This window comes from Saccopteryx leptura, chromosome 3 (genome assembly GCF_036850995.1).
Source record: "Saccopteryx leptura isolate mSacLep1 chromosome 3, mSacLep1_pri_phased_curated, whole genome shotgun sequence".
Lineage (NCBI taxonomy): Eukaryota > Metazoa > Chordata > Mammalia > Chiroptera > Emballonuridae > Saccopteryx > Saccopteryx leptura.
Window position 1 is genome coordinate 241,224,736 of NC_089505.1, and position 23,680 is coordinate 241,248,415.

The following is a 23,680-nucleotide window of genomic DNA, read 5'->3' on the forward strand; positions in this document are numbered from 1 at the left end:
CTCTTGCCATTCCTTCCCTTTCACTTTGTGCTATGCCCGTTTTTGATCCCCTTGCTGCTTCCCAACTATACGGTTTTCTGTCTCAAATCTTGTCTTCCTACACAAACACTCTCTCTGTTGGAATGCATTCCCCTTCACTATCCTCAGCTATTCTCTACTTGACTAACTCCTATTTCTTCTTAGAGACTCATCCTTGGAACTGCCTCTGCCAGGGAACTGACTATGCCTCCAGCCCATCCTCTCCTAGCTCCCCGGTGCTCCCCTCCCCAAAGACACACTGACCAAAGCTCATTATCGTCATGACTGCATGATCTAGTGTCTTGCCTGTATTAACAGTGCTCAGTCAATGAGTAAATGAATGAGTCCAAGTCTGTGCTTGGCTTCTGCTCTCCAGGTTGTACTTTTCCATTGGCCTCTTTCCCTCAGAATCTATGTCTGGTCACTACCATTTCTCTACCCCCAATCCAGAGACCCCACCGCTCATGACATTCTTCCTGTTATGTGACAGCTCAGCTATGCTGGCTCTCATGGCCTGTGGTCGCACATGGTTACCCACGGGCCATCATCCCTGGTCTGCCCTGCTCTGCGCAGAAAGGCCTGCTTACTTACCCGTGAAGATGGTTCCCATAGGAAAAGCAAGACTTCCTCTGTGGCCTCTCCTGTCTCTCCATTTCCAGTTCCCCATCACCCAATTCCAAGAGCAAGGGACACTATTTCTGCTTGACTGATTAATTCAACAAACATTTGTTTTTTGAGCTCCAAGATTACACCTGGGGCCATGTGAAGCACAGTGCCTGACATCTAGATTCTTCCTTTGTTACCAAAATGACCTGTTTCTTTTATCCTTTCTTGCTTAATCTCTTGGGTTTCTCCTGTGTGTTGAAAAACAGTGATTTCCTATTTTTTAGCATTAAAATTCTTGAAATGAAGTCTTATGTGGACTCTTAATGAGTAAAACAGAAGAAGCAAATATTTTTGTATGTGTTATTTTATTTGATAATTGGAATTTATAATATACAGTTAATTAATGAAAACGATGAATATGAAAATTTGAAATTGAGGGTTTGGAATGAGTATTGCAGCCTCATAACATCCTCACTGTATCCCTGTAAGAACATCATGCATCCCTGCATCTTAGTGTCATTGTATATTAGCTGGACAGCCTGAGAATGTGGTGACAGCTAGACATTGGAGGTGATATAGCACATTAAAGCAGGATACTGTGTGGACTCAGGTTATTCTGACTAAAATGTTCCGGAAACTTGAAAGAGGAATATAGCAAAATTTGGTTTTAAAGTTGACTCCTTAACACTATGTAACTGTTTGCATTCCTTAATTATAAGGCATCTAATTGAAAGGAGTAGATGAACAGGTTCTTCAACCGAGTTTTATCTTCATTTGACAGAAAATGCGTCCCCCAAATATACATGCCATTATGAATTGTTAATTATATAATTTAAATTATTTTTCAGAACTTTCAATACCTGTTTCTGTCTAGTAATCACTTAAAACTAGTAAAAAAAATTTAATTTGACATGCTGATTCTAAACTCATCATGACACTCTGTGGGAGGGATGGTAACAGCACAGCCCTGCGTTCCTGAGATGGTCTTGTTTGGATTTTTAAAAGCCCACCAAACCCCCTGAGGATAAAACAAGCACAAAAGCTACCAATAATACTTATTATCGTGCCACATGTTATGTGGTCACTTATTACTGTACAGTTTATTATTATATCTTTATACGAGCGTGGGGATTCCTGAGGCTTGCCTGGCATTTAGCTGAGTGTGGCCCGTGTGAGCCAGGGCGGTGGAAACGTATTTGATCATACCGTTTCACAGCATGAGAAGACTTGTATGGATCGGAACTGTTAAAAGACATTTTTGGAACTACAGCTTTCCTAATTAATGACATACCTCCATGTGTTCAAACACATTCACGGCGTTGGCAAGAGAACCTTTATTTTGAAGTGGATATGAATATATTACCCTGTGGTTCATGGGGTCTGTGGTTGTTCACATTTGGCATAGCACACACTTGAATGTTTCTGTTTAAAAAATATTTTTAAAAATGTTATTTAAATCAAACATTTGTAGAACCCTTGAAACAAATGGGTTCAACTCCACTGTACCAGATAAGGTGGAAGACATTTGTGGATTTGGGGACCCTGCAAAGCTGACTTGATGGGGCCTCCCCGTCAGAATCAGAATAATGTTTGTCTGGCTCAGGGCTTCCACATCCCAGGTGCTCAGCAGCTTGTCGTCACTGAATTGGATTGGCACAGAGCAGGTCCTGTGTGGCTGTGGAACTAGCTCCCCCTGGTGTGGGGCTATCGGGAGGGTCTCAGATGGAAGCTTCCTGCCTCTCCCCACCCCAAGAATACACACAGTGCCCTCCAATGAAGGCTGCTACCTGCTACCTAGCAGAATTTCCCTTTCCTCCAGCTCCATGAGGGGCTGCCCTGGGCTTCTAGACCCTGTAGTCAGGGATTTTGATCCATCTTTTGACTTCCTCAGGGACCCTGTGCTCACGCTCTGGTTTTTATTATTGCAAAAGACTTAGAAGTCATCATGGGACCTGTAAACCAAAATGGAAAAGGTTAAGATGACTTGGAAGGCTTCTTGTTCCCCTTTGTGTGTTCCTTGATTGGGCATTATTTCTGTGCCTCAGATATGCTGGACTTGGGTGGGGTGGGTGGCTCGCTGGTGGTAGCTGGAAGCCTTTGCTTAAATACTGGATAGGAATAAAATGCAAGTGAATCGCTTTTTTAATGGCCTGGGTTAAAGATCCATAAGTTTCTCAACATCCTGCCTTACTTGAAATTCTGGAGAGAAAGCCACACAGGATTAGGTCAGAATTATTCTAGCGCGTGTTGGTGTGGCTGACCAACAAGGCTGAAATTCTCTTCATGCCCAGTATGGTAAGAAGGCAGTGATTCTGACTGCTTCCTGCCAGTCTCCATGACACTTCCTTCTCTGACTGAGAATGGCAGGCTGTTTTTCTCCGGGGTCCTGCCAATGGCCTTTTCATTTATATTTGGTGTTCTTTGTCAGGGTTACCTCATCTATTTTTTTCCTTTTTTTTTTTTTAGATATTATTTATTGATTTTTGGGGAGAGTGAGAGAGTGGGGGGAGGGAGAAGCAGGATGCATCTACACGTAGTAGTTGCTTCCTGTATGTGCCTTGAAGAGCAAGCCCAGGGATTCAGACAGGCGACCTCAGTGTTCCGGGTCGATGCTTTATCCACTGCGCCACCATAGGTCAGGCCATCTGTTTTCATACTTCAAATGGTGGCTCTGAATTGCCTTTAATTATCACTCCAGGATCTCAAGATGATTCCTATCTTTCTTTCAAAAGTTTTGCCCCTAAACTTTATATTTCTTACAAGCTGGCCAAACTCAGAGTTCTTGGTTCGGCCTCCTCCTCCTCTGTGAAGGAGAATCAATGTAAGATCCCTATTGTGAAAGAGCTTATGCAAATATATAAAAGGTATCTACTTTTACTGTCTGAAAATGATTGGTGCACAGGATTATGAGCATCCAAAGGAGGGAGCAAGTATGTATGCAGGGAAGGATCAGAGAATGTTCTTGCAGGAGGGGACGTGACATAGATCTTAAAGGAAGGATAGGACCGAGAAGTTCAGTCATGTGGAGAAGTACATTCAGCAGAGCAAAACGCAGAGGTAGAATCATATGAGAAGTATGTGGAGAAGAGAGTGACTCCATTTGCCTGGACATCGTTCTGTGTTGGAAAGGTTGGGAAGAACCCATGAAGAGCCTTGATCTGCAGGCTCACATTTGAATTGTACTCTGTAAGGTGACAATTTAAGAACAGAGTAGTGGTATTATTAGAACAGGTACTGAATGGTCCATCTGGCACCAGTATATGATATTGCAGTGGGCGGGGGGGAGGGGAGGAACTCCTGAATTAGGTGAATGGTAGTGGGGATAGAGAGTTAGAATGGACAGAAGATAAAATTTTAAGGACAAGAAAGAAGAGTTTGTGATGACCCTCCCTAGTTTAAACGTGAGTGAGTGGAAAGCTCAGGATATTTTGAACACTGTGTAGAGCAAAGAAGTGGATTGGTAGGGGAGTAGATTTAGAACACTTTGGGCTGGAGAGATCTCTGGCAAACCCGGGTCGTCTCCCATCTCCCCCTTGTCCACCCTGTGTTCTGGACTCCCCTTTTGGGTGAAGATGGTATGGTACCCTGCCAACTCCTTCCAGCTAGGACAACCCCACCTTATTGGCCAAGTTTATTTGACCTGAAGCACTAAGTCCTTGAGACCTGACCCTGGGCACAGATTCAGGGCATTGGTCCTGATGGGCCAGCCCAAGGCCTGTCCTGAGAACCTTGCTGCCCTCGCCAACTGTGTGCTTTGCCTCACAGTACCAGGTTGGCTTGTCTCCTCTTCCAATTCATGTCTCCTTTCTGATGTTTTACTTGTAGAGGCCTTGCTGGGACAGAAACCCCTGCCCCAGGCTGGTGCCTGGGCTTTGATAACCGTGGACAGATCCCAGAGGCGGAAAGCTAGTGTATAACTTCCTGGGTTTTCTATCTGTTCCACCAGTATAGTGGATGACTATGGCTTCTACTCATTGATCCTTTTTGAGACCCATAGGGTTGGCTCAACTCTGGTCTTCAAGGCCCAGTCTCCAGTACCTGTGTCACCCTCAGGGACGGGCCCTGGCCTTCTCCTTTCTCTCAGGTGCCACTTCAAGCCCAACACCAGCACCTCACCAGGAGCTCCCAGGAAAGGTGAGGTGTCCTGCAGGTGCACAGCAAACCCTGCACCTTGTACTTATGCATGGCCTTTGATGAAAGCGTCTTGCATCCTGCCTTCCAGGTTTTGAGCATTCCTTTGGATTCGCACCCCTCCTTCTGTCCCTACCCTGGTTGTTCTTCCACACTGGACATCTGACCTTCACACTACACTGGTGCTGATGTTTCCTGTCTGTTCCCTGGCTGTGTTTGCTGCTGGTGGTACCGCAGTTCTGACAGTGCCATCATTCCCTCCAGGGGAGCTTCCTTGTGTTTATGGGTTGGGGACTGCGGAAATAAACCGAAACCAGGGAGAGAGCTAGGAGCGTCCAGAGCCTTTGTGATTGAGTCAAACATCTTCAACCACTTTTTTCTTATTCTGAAGACTTCACATAATTAAAACCATTCCTGGCCAACACTAAATAAAATTTGCACATGCTGCTTGAATTACTGTGCAGTCTTACCCCGGTGTGGCTTTCTCAGAGATTAATATTTCACTGGAACTATTCCTCTGGGTAGGTTGAAGCCAGCAGCTGTGGAAACTCAACATTTGCTTTATACAAAGAAACTTTAGGACAGAGCTGCTTTTCACATTTCTCAGATACGCTGCTCATTTGGGGGGGGGGGGGAGGGGAGCATTCTTGGCAGAGTCTAATTCGTGCTATGAGCCAAATATCTCAGCTTGGGTTTCTATATGTTTGGATATATAGTAATGAGAAAATGTGGTTCAAAATGTCCCATCATGTAACTTTGGCCCATAAAAGTTAGAATTACTGTTTATTGAGCACCTACTATGTGCTAAGCATCTTACATAGTCTGCATCCTTGCAAAACCCCTGTGAGTGCTGTGGTCCTGGGTCTGTTTGCCTCTGACCCCTGCTCTGCTCTTTCTCAGGCTCACAGGTGCTCTGGCTTCCTGCTATGTTTGGCTAGTGGAGGCACTAGTGGCATATTGGGGTAGAGGAATGGAGGAAGCCAATAGTACATCCTCCCCCTTTCTCTTCATCAAGCATCTCCTTCAGATGTGACGGCATCTTTTCACGGTTCCAGCACCCACTGTTTGAGTCCTCCATGCTACCTGGTGGCCCTGGCTGCTGGGGTAACACTGCCTCCTCCCTTTGTCCTGGTGATCTTGGTTCTCAGGTAACACTGTCTCCTCCCTTTGTTCCTTCAACTGCCTGCTGCTTGTTGTTGCTAATCTGTTGATTACCTCATGGTCCCATCCTGTATGACCTTACTCCAACTAATTTCACCTTTTGAAAGTTAAACCAGTTTGAGATATTTAAACTTGATTTTTGTCATCATTGCAGCAATCTGCAAATCTCAGCCTCTCCATCACCTGGAACATGTAGTTCTTTCTTTGTCACTGCAGCCAGTTCCCCACGTTACATTCCTTCTGTTGCAAATACTGAAAGCAGTTTCTGTAGACACTGATTGATGGATTGGGGTAGAAATCATAAGCCTTGTTTTAATGATGAGGAAACAGGGTCAGAGTGTTAACTGACTCGCCCAGTCTTAAAATATAGGAAATAGTGGAGCTTGGGTTTAAGCTCAGGCCTGATCAGTCCTGAAGGCTTGTGCCCTTTCCCGTACATCAGCCTGTCTGTTTCCTGGTGCCACATGAACCAAGTGTAATTTCTTCTGTTTAATCCTTTCATATTCTGGGGAAAAAAAACTCTCATAATCTCCTTCTCCAAGATTTCCCAAGATTAAATGTCCTCTTCCTTTCAACTATTTCTTATGAAAAAGAATTTTGAGTTTCTCCTAATATCCTGGTTAAGTCTTCTGATTAATGCTGCTTAACCTTTCACATGAAGATTATGGTTCAGGGTGACTCAAGATCATGCATCATTGTTCTCAATTAGACTTTTTTGGGGGAGAGATAATTTCAGATTTACATGTATTTGCAAGAAGAAATACAGAGATCCTATGCTGCAGTTAATCAATTTTTCTAATGGTAACATCTTACTAGCATACAATATTACAGCCAGAATTTGACCTTGATATAGTCAAGATCCAGAACACTTCCATTGTTACAAAGATCCTCTGTTGCCTTTTTGTAGTTACACTCACTTCCCTTCTGACCCCGCTCCTTCCTTAACCCCTAGTTTGTTACCAAATTAGAAACCATGAATTTGTTTTCATTTCTATGATTTTGACATTTCAACAATATTATATAAATGAAATCATAGAATACACAATCTTTTGGGGTTGAGTTTTTTTCACTCAGTATGATTTTCTAGAGATTCATCCATGTTGTGGCACGTTGTTAAAAGTGTGTTCCTCTTAATCTTGCTGAGTAGTATACCATGGTGTGGACGTACCACCGTTTATTTAAACACTCACCCATTGAAGGAAGTTTGGGTTGTTTCCAGGTTTGGGCTGTTACAAATAAAACTGCTATAAATATCTATGTGGGTTTTGTTTGTTTTTTGTGAACATAAATCTTCATTTCTCTGGGATAAATGCCCAGAACGGTAGGATAATCACATGTCTAGTTTTTTTGTTTTGTTTTGAGAAAACGCCAGACTTTTCCAGAGTAGCTGTTTCACTTTACATTTCTATCAGCAGTGTACATCCTAGGCAACATTTGGTGTTGCTAGTTTTTAGGTTAGCCATTTTGATAGAAGTGCAGTGCTACCTCACTGTGGTTTTAATTTGCATTTTCCTAGTGGCTAATGATGTAGAATATCTTCTCACGGGCCTATTTGCTATCTGTATATCTTCTTCTGTGAACTGAACTGCTTCTTCATGACTTTGTTCCTGGTCTAAATAGATTGTTCACTTTTTGACTGTTGAGTATTGAAGGCCCTTTATCTCTTCTAGGTCCTGGCCTCTTCAGTAGGTGTATGATTTGCAAATACAAGAGTGGACAAAAGTAGGTGTACAGTTGTTCGTCTTGAAAAAGACATGCAGGTTATACTTACTACAACAGCTTTATTAACTGTGTTTCAGTTAACACAGAGTTGTAAACCTACTTTTGCCCACCTTGTATTTTTTGCACTCTCTAGCTTGTCTTTTTCATCTTCTTAACAGAGATGAAATGCTTTTAGTTTTGATAAAATCCAAATTATCCTCTTTTGAATTGTGATATTGGTGTCAAGTCTAAGAATTCTTTGCCTAGCCTTAGGTCCAAAAGACGTTCTCCTATTTTTTTTTTCTATAAGTTTCATAGTGTTGACATTTTTACATTTGGGGCTGTGGTCCCTTCTGAGTTCATTTTTATGTACAGCGTGAGGTTTGGATTGAGGCTCACTCTCTTGCCTGTGGATATGCTCCAGCACCATTTCGTGAAAAGGCTGTCTTTCCACCACTGAATTGCTTTTACATCTTTGTCAAAAATCACTTGGGCATATTTGTGTGGGTCTATTTCTGTGTTCTCTGTTCTGTTCCATTAACTCTGTGTCTATCTCTCTGCAATAACATGGTCTTGATTAAGAGAGCTGGTAGTAAGTCTCAAAGTTGGGTAAATTAATTCCTCTCACTTCATTCATTTTCAAACTTGTTTTAACTGTTCTAGTTCCTTTGCATTTTTATATATATTTGAGCATAATCTTATCTATATATACAAAAAAAAATCTTGCTGATGTTTTTGATAGGAATTACATTATACCCATTTTATCAGTTTGGGAAGAGTTGGCATCTTGATTATGTTGTGTCATTCAGTCTGTGGCCACAGTATGTCCCTGCATTTGTTTAGATCTTTCAATTCTCTCTGTTGAGTAGTTTTCAGTGTTCAGTTCTGTACATATTTTGTTAGATTTATATTTATTTCATTTCTTGAGCAATTGTACATAGTATGTTTTAAATTTCACTGTCCACATGTTCTTTAGTAGTATGTGTGTGTAGAAGTCAACTTGATTTTTGCATGTTATGTTTATCTTGCCTCTGACCTTGCTGAACTCACTTATTAGGGTTTTCGGTTTGTTTTTGCTTTTGTGGATGCCTTGGGATGTTCTATGCAGAACACCATGTCATCTGCAAATAGGGACAGTTTTATTCCTTTCTGAACTCTATCTGCCCTATTGCTAAGGTGTCATTTTTCTCAGGCTGCTATCAGGATTTTTCCCCCCCCAATTGTTTATTTATTGATTTTTACAGAGAGGAGAGAGACAAAGAGAGAGAGAAAGAAGGTGGGGAGGAGCAGGAAGTATCAACTGTAGTTGCTTTTCATATATTCCTTGACTGGGCAAGGCTGGGGTTTTGAACCAGTGACCTCAGCATTCCAGGTCAATGCCCTATCCACTGCATCACTATAGGTCAGGCAAGATTTTTTTTTTTTGCTTTGTTTTTGATTTTCAGGAGTTTAATTATCTTGTTTGGGATTTGCTCAGCTTGAATCTGTAGGTTTATGTCTCTTGCCAATTTGGGGACTTTGCAGCCATCGTTTCTTTGATCACTTTTCTGTTCCGCCCATCTCCTCCTCCTCTCGGGCTTCCATGGCATGAGTGGCAGATGGTTGATTATAGTCTCACAGATCCTGAGGGCTCTGCTTAATTTTTTTTTTCAGTCTATTTTCACTCTGTTGCTCCATTGAATACATTTTATCTCCCAGTTTACCAATTCTTTCCTTAGTGCCTTCCATTCTTCTATTTGAGCCCATTTACTAAATGTTTTATAATTTTAATTTTTTTTCTTCATATCTTCTATTCTTTGCTAGGATTCCCCCCCTCCCCAGGATTTCTTTTTCTTTCTCATTTGTTTTAAGCACATTCATAATTGCTCATTGAAGTGTTTTTTAAATTATGGCTGCTTTAACATCTTTGTCAGATAATTCTAATATCCCTGTCATCTTGGTGTTGGCATGTATCAGTTGGCTCCTAATTCCTGCTGGGTGAGAATGGGACTTCTGGACCGCATCGGTTCTCCACTGACATCGTGTTGGTGGTGATGGGGCTTGTCACCATTAGAGGTGATGAGTGTCCTGACTCTGCACCGGGCTCCTCTGACACAAGTGCAGCAGGGAGAGAGAGGGACACCTAGTTACGGCCGAGTGGGGGTGGAAGTTCAGGCTTCCCACGTGCTCTCCACTGATACTGCCCGGGAGGGTGGCTCATACCAGCTGTCTGGGATGAAAGTCCCATCTTCCAACTTGGCTTTCATGGACATCAGCCTAGTGTCTTTCCCTTTGCTGCCTACCCCTTTGCTCCAGACACGCCACATACTTTAACTCCTGTTCTTCCTTCTCCTGCCAGTGTCTTTCCTCTGGGGACATTGGGATGACTTGTTATAGTCTTCAAGGTTAGAGGTCTAGGCTTCCCACATAGCCTTTGCTTGAGGGCCACAGTTTTTCCCATGATGTTTGGCTGAAGTAGAGTGGTTATTGTCTATGTATTTTCCGTCTTGCTCGGCTGTTCCTTTCCTGGTCCTTGGCTGGAGAGCAGGCTTTTTTTTGGCAGGGGAAGGTTCTGTACCTATTGGGTTGGATTTGGGTTGCCAGCTTCTTCAGACCCACTTGGGGGCTAACTCAATAGTCCAGATAAATAATTAATATTTAAAACTAATGTTTAGTTATCCCAGAACCATTTCTCAAAAAGACTAACCTTTCATTATTGTATTGCCATATCCATTCTGTTCTAAAGCTGGTGTCTGGCCACCTTAGCCCCACTTACTAAGTCCTTGACTCTCATCTTGGTGACAGAATTTGTTTTAAAGAATTTATGTGCCAGACACTGTGCTAGCCAGTGCAAATGGAGAGGACATGAGATCCTCAACAGCTGAGAGCTCACAATCTCCATCCTGGAACCCTTGTTAGAGGCGCAGACCTGACAGTTCCATAATGTCTCCTTACCAACAGATACTGTGGAGGATGGGCTGGATGTGAAGCCAAATATTTGTGGACCAGAGACTGAATGATGGTAAAGAAGTGGGGAAAGGAAATGTAAGTTTTTGTGAAGAGAAAGAAAGCAGTGACAAGGACCTAGAGTGGAGGTTGAGCAAAGTGAAGGTCATGTAAGGATGGGAGCAATTAAGCAAGTTTATTGTAGATAAGGAGTGGATAATACCAGGAGACTGAAAGAGATTTCTAAAATGCTTGGGAAAGAATAAGAAAATGTTTGAGAGAGAAGGAGAGATGGATGTATATACATATGTGTATGTATGTACAGATATATACATGTATGTTTATGCATATGCACACCTCTGTGTATATATGATACATATTTCGCATACATACAGAATGAGGGAGATAAGGGGAGAAGGAAGGGAGAGACTGAAATTTTTAGAGAGAATTATATAAATTTCTTCTCTTTGTCTATCAAAGCTTTCTATCTATCATCTATCTATCTATCTATCTATCTATCAATCAATCTAATCTATCTGTCTATCTTTCTGTCTACCTGTCTCTATAGACAGAGGTGGAGCTCAGTCAATAAAGAAGGATTAATCAGACTGACTAGGCAGTGGTGCAGTGGATAGAGCATTGGACTGGGATGCAGAGGACCCAGGTTCAAAACCCTAAGGTGGCTAGCTTGAGTGTGGGCTCATCAGCTTGAGCACGGGGTTGCTGACTTTAGTGTGGGATCATAGACATGACCCCATGCTTGCTGACTTGAACCCAAAGGTTGCTAGCTTGAAGTCCAAGGTCACTGGCTTGAGTCCAAGATAACTGGCTTGAGCAAAGGGTCACTCGCTTTGCTGTAGCCCCCCTCCCTCCCGTCAAGGCACAAATGAGAAAGCAATCAATGAACAACTAAGGCAGTGGTTCTCAAAGTTTTTGAAGTCGGGGCATATTTAAAATCCTACAAATAATTGTAGGTGCACTATATACAAATTTATGAGAAATATATTATAATAATTAAGTCAAATATTAAAGAAAAGAATATAAAGTCCAAGCATGCTTTTATGGTAATTAAATGAAATAAATACGACAAAATTAAATTTATTCTGACATTAAAAAACATTCTTATGTTACATTTTTTGAGTTATGCTTCTTAGAGTTTGTAAAAAACAGGGGTTGAAAAAAGTTCTTTATATAGATATATTCTTAATAAGATTTAGTAAATTCAGCAGGTCTCGGTATGAATGTGTTTTTTTCATTCTTGTGTTTATGAAAAAAAATGATCCTGATGTGCCCTAGTGATTTCTTCAATGTTTGGGCATATATTTGAAAGGCAAACTCTCATTTTCTCATCAATACATGGAAGAATTCCTCTCTTTTTACTCTTAATTTTGTTGAGAGTAGAAAATCCTAATTCACAAAATAGGATGTTGAAAATTGTAGTAAAATTTTCAAAGCTTTTTTAGATGTTGCCACATATTCTTCTATAGAAATCCAAAAGGCTTCAAGAGACAATTCCTTATGTTTAATCATCAACCCACGATCAGTGGATATAGCTGCCAGTTCTTCTTCTGTTAAGGTTAAACCAAAATCACTTGAAGCTTCCATGAATGGGTTTCTAATCCAATTGTATTATTCAGTGTTAAGTGATGGAAAATGCTATAAATTAAATTCTGTCTGTCAGCCTTCAAGTCTTATTTTATTTACACTTAACTTTTGCTCACTTCCAGAATCAAATTCTTCAATATCACACTTCTTTTTGAGAAATCTATCCATTTTATTTGGGTATATTTATCTAAAAATAATATAATTATGTATTAATCATAAATATAATAATGATGTGTTAACAAAAAGAGCAGTATTTCTGTAATGAAATGGTATAATAGAGTAACTATATTTATTATTATATCTGGGCACATGCCACAAACCAGTGCAGCTAGTAATTTCAGGTCCCAAGTGGGAATGGTGCAGAATTAAGAAAATATGGGGTCAGGGGGGCCCTGTAATTGCTGCTGACAAGAACAAAGTGCACCCCAAAACCACATCTTGCTTTATTTAGAGGGCAAAGTGGGCCATTAGCAGATCAATGAGATCTTTGATCATGTTTCCAAGGCAACCCAAGAATTTTACCAAGTGCAGAAAACCCCCACCATACATATCATCTTAACTTTACACCAAACAAAGGATAGAAGAAACTTGCCTCCAGTCTTTCCAGAGAACATGGGGGGTAGTGTAAACAATCCAGCACCACAGCTTAACAAACAGCCTTTTGCAACCTAATCAGGCAAGCAAGGTGGGGGGTTGGGCAGAGTGTCAGTTTACATCCAATTCCCCACACCTCTGTCCCCCAAAAATCTAAACTCCAAAATCCCTGTTGGTTTTTTGGTCCCCAACAGGCACATATTTCTCTGGAATACCATAGGGCACACCTGGAAATCTTCTAGGGCGCACCAGTGTGCCCTGGTGCACACTTTGAGAACCACTGGATTAAAAGCACAGGTAGAATCTCTCTTAGAGACAGGAGGGAAGAAGGTCAGGATCAGGTGGAACTGAGGGAAGTTACAGTTAATGTAGATTTTCTCTGGGAAGATGGAGCACATAGAGAGGTGAGGACAGAGAACGGGACTGGAAGAAAGAGGTAAAACTTTGGTACACTTTCTCTTGAAAATGAGGAAGTGCGATGCCAGGGACATGTAGGGTTTCCTAGCAACATGGGCCTCCCTGAGGCTAGAAACCAAACCTTTGCTATGATGCTAATAGGAATGATTTTTTTTCCCAGAAGCACTCAGCCTGTGGGCAGGAAAGCAGGCTAAGGGTTACAGTGGTCCTGTGATTAGACTGTGGGTGGTGGAAAGGTTACAGTGGTCCTGTGATTAGACTGTGGGTGGTGGAAGGCAGCAGAAGGTCCTGGTTAGAGCTGAGGGTAGTGTAGTTAACAGCTGCCAGGCTGTGTGTGTAGAGAAAAGTGAGTGTAGGAAGAGACTTGTGCCCTGGGTGAGCTGGAGAGTATAAGAAGCCAGAGGTCTCTGAGTGGTCAGGGGCACTTTTATTTTGAGTGAAAGAGATAGAAGCATAGAAGATGCTGGTTGGAGGGTGGGATTTCTGAGTATAAGTCATTTATCCAACTGTCCCCCAGTGTGAGCTCTATGCATGTGTTGTGGGAGACTGGGGACAAAGAGAAAAATGAAAACATGGTCCCTGTCCTTAAGGAGTCCACAGCCCAGGTCTCAGAGTCAGCACTTTGCAGGTGACCACGAGGTCCAGGATCCGTCCCTGGGAGTGGTTGCTGCCATAGGTGGAGGGGAAGGTCGACTGAGCACAGGAAGCCTGCAGCTAGCGGGCCAGCATGCTGCCTGTCATCCACAGGTGGTTGTCAGTCCCACAGAGAAAATCGGGATTCTCTGCTCAGTCATTTCGCAGGGGCGAAATTGTATGCTCTTTGCCTCTGGTGATGTGGGAGCTCTGTTTCCATTGAAGCCTTTGCATCTCAGACTGTGTGACCACGCTGGGGTCAGTCACTAGGGTGGTTTTCATTCATGTCGAGTGGAGGGTGAGCGCGTCTCAAAAGAGCTACCTCCACACTTTGGTGCAGGAGTTTCTAAAGAACTCCAAGTTCTGTGCTTCAAGTTTCCTTCCTTAATTTCTTCACCAGCAGAATGGAGATCAGAAGGGGCCACAAATCCCTGTGAGTCAGAGGCAGCCGGGATAAGTATCTGTAAAGGCGTAAATAAACGAGCAGCATTCGGATGCTGCAGGAGTCAGCAGGAAGTGGTGACAACAAATGAATGAGTGTATCTGCGTGGAGCAGAGGGACTGCTCTGGGCTCTGTGAGCTCTGTGACAGATTTCATCCTTTCTACACACTTCTCACTGACACATAAGAGGAGCTGTGTGGGGTCCAGGACTCTGAGGCCCCCACCAGCTTCCCCAAGCTGGGGAAGCAGACGCCCTGAGACTTCGGGATGAAAGCGACAGGCTATGGGAATCCACACATCAGCATTTCCAGGTTTTTTGTGCCCACAGACTTCATGAGACCTCATTTCATGGCCCATCTGGGCATTGCTATCTGGGAACCGAATCCCCTCCCTTCCTGTTTCAAACAGGCTGCACTGGTGAGGGGCCACGGGGACACATCTCACACTAGCTGTTTTGTAGGTTTTGGCTGACAAGAGGGAAGAGGAAGCATGTGTCTTTGATCTTTTCCCCTTTGCTTCCCTTTCTGCTGTGACCTTGGGAGGTTGGTTTTTCTGGCTGTCTCTGGTTCAAAATCCAGATTAAACTCTGACAGTAGGCTTTGCCCTCTTAAGGGATGGCACTGCGTCTCTTTAGGGGTCCAGACAAACATCACCAAGGCTGCTCTGCTCAGTGGTTTATGACGACACCAGCTCTAATGTATGACATGATCTCCTGGGCATGCGATGCTCTCTGATGGTTTTTGTACCATTTCTTTTTTCTTTCAGAGCCTGATCAGCCAACAGGGACCAACCAAGTTTCAGGACCTGTACTACTTGGTACTAGCGTCACCAGAGATGAACTCTTCTTACCAGAGGTTCCTCTGCTCCTGACAGCACATCTCTCCCCAGGTAGCTAAGGGGATAATGAGATTTCTTACTCTCCTCTGCATACTATGTCATAAGATAGTACCCCTGCACGGGGGCTTATATACCAGGGATGCTCATTGCTGATACCGTACACCTGCTGTATACCTATTATAATTTAAGGTGAAATGTATTATCACCGGACACATGTTATTTTATACATTTAGTGATTACACTCAGTATAATTGGGTTCCAGGGAGGATGAATTTGCAGCACTAGAACTGAGGTTACCTTTCAAACGAAAGCCAGTGAAAACAGCATACAATGCATGCAATTAGCCATTCACTCTAGGAAGTATTGCTTCTAAGACAGGTTGTCATCTTCATCAAGAGACCAGCGTGTGTTCAAGAAGGCAACATTCTGACATGTAAGTCATGGAAAGGATCTCTTTTCAATCATGTTGCAGTTTGTCCATAATTAGGCAGAAGAACTTTGGGTCACAGATAAGAGAAAGCAGTTGGAGAGTAAGATTAATAAGAACTGGTAGGTTCTATCCAAAGGGAGTGTGCTGCGATGCTGTTTGACTGGCCCTAGAGTGTCCCCTATACATGGTTTTCCCCTAGAATAGCATGGTGTTTATTCCAATAGTCCATCACGAGAAGAAAGCCCCAGCTTTGAAAATATATAGCCCCTTAGTCCTAATTTTGCCCTTACCAAGATAACTCCTGGGGTCAAATTGTCTGGAGGAGCACCTGATCTAGATCCTGTAGCAGATGGCTCTCCAGTTATGAATTAATAAGCTGGTATTGGTTGATGTTACATTCTCTCGAGGGCTTGGTTCATGTGAGCTGTTCTCTGGAGCCAGTTCACTTCTGGTCACTGGGAAGGGAACATTGAGTTGCTGGCCCAGGGCTTAGATTTATGATGTCCTGATTGAGGCTGTTGGGAGCTGCCAAGCAGCATGTCTCTGAAACATTTCTGAATGTTTTGGTGATGTGCATGAGGCTCACAAACATGGAGAGTCACTTAGACTGGTCAGTGAATTAATGATGTTTGTTCTGGAATAGGATTTCTTTTTTTTTGACAGAGACAGAGAGAATCAGAGAGAAGGACAGATAGGGACAGACAGACAGGAAGGGAGAGAGATAAGAAGCAGCAAGTCTTTATTGTAGCTCCTTAGTTGTTCATTGATTGCTTTCTCATATGTGCCTTGACTGGTGGGCTACAGCAGAGCGAGTGACCCCTTGCTTAAGCCAGCGACCTTGGGCTTACGCCACCAACCTTGGACTTCAAGCCAGCATCCTTTGGGCTCAGGCCAGCGACCACAGGGTCATGTTCATAATCCCACGCTCAAGCCAGCAACCCCATACTCAAGCTGGTGAGCTCGTGTTCAAGCCAGATGAGCCTGCACTCAAGCCGGCAACCTTGGGGTTTCAAACCTGGGTCCTCTGCATCCCAGTCCGACGCTCTATCCACTGCACCACTACCTGGTCAGGCCAGAACCGGGTTTCTTAACCTCAAGACATTAATATCTTGGGCTAGATGGTTCTTTGTCAGGGGGTGGGTAAGCATTGTGCATTATAGGATATTTAGAAGTCTTGTTCCTACCTAGTAGACGCCATATCACTGCCCCCCCCCCAAACTGCAACTGTAACAGCCAAAAATGTCTCCAGACATTGTCAAATGTCCACTGAAGGTCAAACCGCCCAAAGTTGAGAATTGCTGTTCACTGTTTTAGTAGCTGGCCAGCCATAAGGAGCTTCCTTGAGGAACAGAGCACAAAACTGAACTCTGGGGTAGATGAGTGCTTCATGCCCTTTATCTTTGTATGAGTATATCTATATATCTAAATCTATATCTATATCTATATCTTATATCTATATATATCTGTTGGAGATTGCAAGCTGACAGGGTCCTTGCCATTTAGATTTTTGAGAGACAGAGTTGTGGGGGACTGGCAGTCTGCCCAGCCCCCCACCTCACTTGCTTAAGTTTCTAAAGGCTAAGTTTTTCCCCACACCTCCATGTTAGCTATGATGCTGGAGTGTTTCTTTCTCCTCCTCCTATCCCCACTTGTTTAAATTGTTAGAGGCAGTTTACATGCCCTTCCTCTCACCTTTTGTTCTGATGTTGGTTGATTTCAGTTATGCATGGTGGGGGGATCCCTGTTTCCACCTTAAATGGATTCCTGTTTATGCCTCAGATGTGTGACTTTGTATCGGAGACTTTCTTATTTGCATATGGCTCTGCACTATACAATAAAGCAGACCTGGGCTTTGCTTTTGCTCTGGCTTTCCATCAGCTTACAGAGGCTTCCCGATCCTTTTTTCTTTCTGAGTTTATTTCTTCATTCTACACCATTCTTACTCAGGACCTGGATGGTTAGTAACCACACTGGTCTGTGGCAATATCTATCTATCTCTATAAGTACATTTATTATAAGGAAGTGGCTCACATGATCATGGAGTCTGAGAAGTCACAGGATCTGCCATCCACGAGCAGCCAAAGCCCAGAATAGCTGGTGGGCAGTTCAGTCCAAGTCCGCAGATCTGAGGACTGGGGAGCTGGTGGTATAAAGCCCAGTCTGTGGGCCAGAGAAGATGAGATGAGATGGGCTGTCTTAGCTCCAACAGCGAGGCAAGAAAAAAGGGGCAAAATCCTTCTTTCTCTACCTTCTGACCTATGCCAGCCCTCAGCTGATTGGATGATGCCCACCCACATTGGAGAGGGTGATCTATTTTTTGTGAGTCCATCAGTTCAAATCTTAATCTCATCTGGAAATACCCTCACAGACACACCCAGAAATAATGTTTAATCTGGATGCTCCATGGCCAGTCAAGTTAACTCATAAAATTAACCCTCGCTGTAGGAGATGTGGTAATGTTTTAGTTAGAGGGCAAACCAAACCACTGGTAGAAAATGCCCAGACTTACCTGGAGTTGCTCCTTCACTGTTAGGGAGAGCTCAGGGAGGAAGATGGGGGCTTAGAGTTTGGTGCTGGGGTTCATCAGTTCTCTGACTTCTGCAGCCCTTATCTCATTGACAGCTGTTCTGAACAGGATCTCCTCTTCCAAGTCCTGCCCCTGGTCATGGTGCCCTCACTAAGGTGCCCTGAACCACTTGGAGAACTGACTGTGCAGCAGGGCCAGCGAGGACTGCTCTCCAATTCTAGGTCACAGATCTACTGGTCAAACCCTACTGGGCATCTTGTAAAATGTGATTTTGATCTTAAAGGTCAGGGGTGGTGCCTAAGATTATGCCAATTTAACAAGCTCTTAAATGCTGTCCATGCTGTAGGTCCTTGAATCATATACATTTTGAGAAATAAGAACTAGGCCTGAGGTCAGGAGACTATGGTCCATGGGCCAAATTGGGTTCACCACTTCTTTTCAAAAACAAAGTTTTATTGGAACACAGCCACACATTCATTTACGTATTGTCTGTGATGGCTTTTATACCACGATAGCAAAGTTGAGTAGTTGAGACAGACTACACGGTCCTCAAAGCTTGAAAGACTTACACTCTGGCCCTTCCAGTAAAGCTGTCTTGACCCTGCTCTAGGCAGACTTGTGCCACGTGGACCATGGAGGGTCTTCTTGGTTGCCCTTTAGAATAGACCACCCAAAGGTTGTCTTTCTTCACCTCTGACCTTCTTTGTCCCTCCTCCTCTTGACTCTGGCTTTGAAGCCCTCTCACTTAGCACCTGGGGCACGAGGAGATGCAGGGAGGATATCTGCCACAGTACAGCATCTGTCTTGCATGTGGTCCTTCCATAGTCCTGAGGACGTGCTCTGCTTGGATCCTCATTCGTAGCCAGTCAGCCATGGTGTCCTTTTAGACTTCATGGTGGCTCACCCTCAGACCTGTTCGGAAGTATTCTCTGAGACTTAAGCATCTAAAGCTCATGCTAATTGTTCTTTTTGTTTTCCAGCCAGTCAGTCAGAATTTACTTAGAACCTCCTTTCTTTAGGCACCAAATTAGGTGCTTGGGTAACAAGGATTATTTATTTATCTATTTATTTTGAGAGAGAGAGAGAGAGAGAGAGAGAGGAACAGACAGGAAAGGAGAGAGATGAGAAGCATCAACTCATACTTGAGGTGCCTTAGTTGTTCATTGATTGCTTTTTCATATGTGCCAAAGACCAGGGGGTTGCAGCTGAGCCAGTGACCCCTTGCTTAAGCCTGTGACCATGGCATCTTGTCTATGATCATATGCTCAAGCCAGCAACCTTGTGCTTAAGCCGGAGACCTCAGTGTTTGAGCCTGGGTCCTCAGCACCCCAGGCCGACATGATGTCCACTGCGCCACCACCTGGTCAGTGCTGGGTAACAAGGATTTATAAGATGCCTCTTCAGTGTGGAAGACAAACATGTAAACTGATCTTTTGAATCCTAATGCCATAGGTGAAGTGTTAGAAGGCTATCTGGATGCTTGGATAGCCAAAAAAGAGTCTGGAGGATTTGGAACTTCATTGCAGTAGACTTTTTAAAAATAATATACTTTTATTAAATTTTACACACACACATTTTTGCATTTATTGATGTAATATATTTTTTCCTGTTAATCTATAAATGCAATAGCTTATAATTACTTACTATCCAGGTTTTGATAAGTGAGATAATATTTTTACTAAAAATTATACCATATTCATAGTGTGATATAAGTTAAAATTTTATGAACTTCCTTGGCTAGGAAGAATAAATATAATCAAGATGGCTATATTACCCAAAGCAATATACAAATTTAATGCAATTCCCATCAAATTTCCAATGACGTTTTTTAAAGAAATAGAGCAAAAAATCATCAGATTTATATGGAACTATAAAAAAAACCCCGAATAGCCAAAGCAATCCTAAAGAAAAAGAATGAAGCTGGGGGCATTACAATACCTGACTTCAAACTATATTATAGGGCCACGACAATCAAAACAGCATGGTATTGGCAGAAAAATAGACAATCAGACCAATGGAACAGAATAGAAAGTCCAGAAATAAAACCACATATATATGGTCAAATAATCTTTGATAAAGGGGCCAACAACACACAATGGAGAAAAGAAAGCCTCTTCAATAAATGGTGCTGGGAAAACTGGAAAGCCACATGCAAAAGAATGAAACTGGACTACAGTCTCTCCCCCTGTACAAAAATTAACTCAAAATGGATCAAAGATCTAAACATAATACCTGAAACAATTAAGTACATAGAAGAAGACATAGGTACTCAACTCATGGACCTGGGTTTTAAAGAGCATTTTATGAATTTGACTCCAATGGCAAGAGAAGTGAAGGCAAAAATTAATGAATGGGACTACATCAGACTAAGAAGTTTTTGCTCAGCAAGAGAAACTGATAACAAAATAAACAGAAAGCCAACTAAATGGGAAATGATATTTTCAAACAACAGCTCAGATAAGGGCCTAATATCCAAATATACAAAGAACTCATAAAACTCAACAACAAACAAACAAACAATCCAATAAAAAAATGGGAAGAGGATATGAACAGACACTTCTCCCAGGAAGAAATACAAATGGCCAACAGATATATGAAAGGATGCTCATCTTCTTTAGCTATTAGAGAAATGCAAATCAAAACGGCAATGAGATACCACCTCACACCTGTTCGATTAGCTATTATTAGCAAGACAGGTAATAACAAATGTTGGAGAGGCTGTGGAGAAAAAGGAACCCTCATACACTGTTGGTGGGAATGTAAAGTAGTACAACCATTATGGAAGAAAGTATGGTGGTTCCTCAAAAAACTGAAAATAGAACTACCTTATGACCCAGCAATCCCTCTACTGGGTATATACCCCAAAAACTCAGAAACATTGATACGTAAAGACACATGCAGCCCCATGTTTATTGCAGCATTGTTCACAGTGGCCAGGACATGGAAACAACCAAAAATCCCGTCAATAGATGACTGGATAAAGAAGATGTGCCACATATACACTATGGAATACTACTCAGCCATAAGAAATGATGACATCGGAACATTTACAGCAAAATGGTGGAATCTTGATAACATGATACGAAGCGAAATAAGTAAATCAGAAAAAACCAGGAACTGCATTATTCCATACGTAGGTGGGACATAAAAGTGAAACTAAGAGACATTGATAAGAGTGTGGTGGTTACGGGGGGGGGGGGGGGGGGGAGGGAGGAATGGGAGAGGGAAAGGGGGAGGGGGGAGGGGCACAAAGAAAACAAGATAGAAGGTGACAGAGGACAATCTGACTTTGGGTGATGGGTATGCAACATAATTGAACGACAAGATAACCTGGACTTGTTATCATTGAATATATGTATCCTGATCTATTGATGTCACCCCATTAAAAAAATAAAATTATTATAAAAAATAAAAATAAAAATAAAAAATCAAAAAAAAAATTTTATGAACTTCAACTATAATATCACTATAAGATAATTCTGCTACCATTCCTGTTAACATCCAAATTTGATTTCAGGATTCTCTATATGAAGTAATCTTCAAAATTTCCTATTGTACATCATCAACACCTTATTTTAATATTATTAATTTTAAAAATTGTGATAAATACATGCAACATATGATTTACTATCTTAACCATTTTTAAGAGTATAGTTCAATGGCATTAAGGACATTTACATTGTTGTGCAACCACGATCCATCTCCCAAATACTTTTCTTCTTGCAAAACTGAAACTTTGTACTCTGTACCTATTAAACAATAACTTCCCCATTCTCCTCTGTCCCCAACCACAGACAACTACCATTCTACTTTCTGTCTCTATGAATTTGATTATCCTAGGTCCTTCATATATGTGGAACCATACCATACTTTCTCTTTTGTGACTGGCTTATTTCATTTTGCACAATGATCTTAGGGTTTATCCATGTCGTATCCTGTGTTAGAATTTCCTTCCCTTTTAAGCCTATGAATAATATTCCACTGCATGTATATACCACATTTTGTTATTTCTTTGTCTGTGGCTTGACACTTTGCTTTACTCTACCTTTAGGTTATTGTGAATAAGGTTTCATTATAATGGTGGACAAATATCTGTTTGAGTTCCTGTTTTCAATTCTTTTGTATACATACCTTGAAGTGGGATTGCTGAGTCATATGTAATTTTGTTTTTAATTTTTTGAGAAATTGCCATACTGTTTTCTATAATGCCTCCACAAATGTACCTTTCTACCAACAATATAAGGGGTCTTTTAAGAGTTTTATAGTTTTAGCTCTTGGGTTTAAGTCCTTGATCCCTATTTAATTTTTAACATATGGTTTAAAGAAAGGGTTCAACTTCATTCTTTTGCACGTGGCTATCCAGCTTTCTCAACTCCATTGTTGAAAAGACAGTGACTTCATTATTGAATAGTCTTGGCACCTTATTGAAGATTGCTTGACCACATAGGTAAGGGTTTATTTCTAGGCTCTTTATTCTGTTCCATTGGACCATATGTTTGGCTATGCCGGTTCTACACTGTTTTCATTACTGTAGCTTTGAAATAAGTTTTGAAATCAAGAAGTGTGAGACTTTTAACTTAGTTCTTTTTTCAATATTGTTTTGGCTATTTGGGATTCCTTGAGATTCTATATGAATGTTAGTATGGATTTTTCTATTTCTGCAAAAGAAGTCATTGGGATTTGGGGTCTGCCATAGGACTTTTGAATTATCTCTTAAAGGAAACATTTGCCAGACAGGTAAGGGGAGGTGGGCATTTTAGGAGAAAGGAAGAGCACAAATGCATGAAAAGATAGAAGGTGCTGTATTTAGGGTGCTAAAACTAATCTGATATTGTTGGCACATTAGGCATGTTTGTGTGTCTGTATCTGTGTGTGTGTGTAAATTGGGGTGGAAGATGAGTTAGAAGCTGAGGTAGGGATCAGATATTGTGGAAGTGGGTGTGTGTTGTATTAACAGGTTTAATGGGGAGTAGTTGGAGGGCCGGGCTGTGGAAGGGAGTGATCAGATTTGTACTTCATAAAGATGAGCTGTTGGTTAGAGTGGGTGCTAGATTGACCAGGAAGTAGGTGTTGGCAGAAGGACGAGGGAGGAGACTTACAAAACTTCCAGGAATGAGACAATGAGATATACTCTATGATAGAATTAATGGGGATAGATAGGAGGGGATGGATCTGAAATAGCTTCGTCCCCCTACATTTTCAGGTATTTTGCAGGGGCTTCACTCTCTTCTTGGGGCCTGCAGTCTTCAGACCTGTCGAAAAGTCTCTGAACTCAGGATGGTGGTTCCAACTATTCACCTGTACAATCCAGTTGTTACCTTTTAAGAACTGAAATGGCTGTTGAAGGAGACCCTATGTTCCTGCACAGAGTAGCCAGGTGTAGTAGCCAGCCCCTTCTCAGAGCTCCCAAGCCCCCACTCCTTATCCTGCTACCTCAGGGCATCTGTCTGCGCTAAGAACCTGTGGTCATTTCTCTCTTACCACAGGTTGGTCTGTCTTCCCTGGTTTTGGCTTCCCCTGAGCACACTGGAATCGGCCAGACTGAGAGTTGTTCTTTTCTGTTGTGACCCATTCCATCTACCTGTGGAACTGCAGCTCTCAGGCCCCTAAGTGTGGCCCTTGCTACTGGTGTCAGTGATCCACCTGAGAACCC

General features: G+C 42.3%; 1 protein-coding gene across 1 annotated transcript in view; it reads left to right on the top strand.

Moving 5' to 3' along the window:
• Nucleotides 1–23,680, top strand: part of EVA1A (eva-1 homolog A, regulator of programmed cell death) — a 65,040-nt gene that overhangs the window by 22,184 nt on the left and 19,176 nt on the right. The window contains exon 4 of the mRNA XM_066372707.1: nt 14,999–15,121. Coding sequence (XP_066228804.1) covers nt 14,999–15,121 — 123 coding nt within the window. The remainder of the gene's footprint in view (nt 1–14,998; nt 15,122–23,680) is intronic.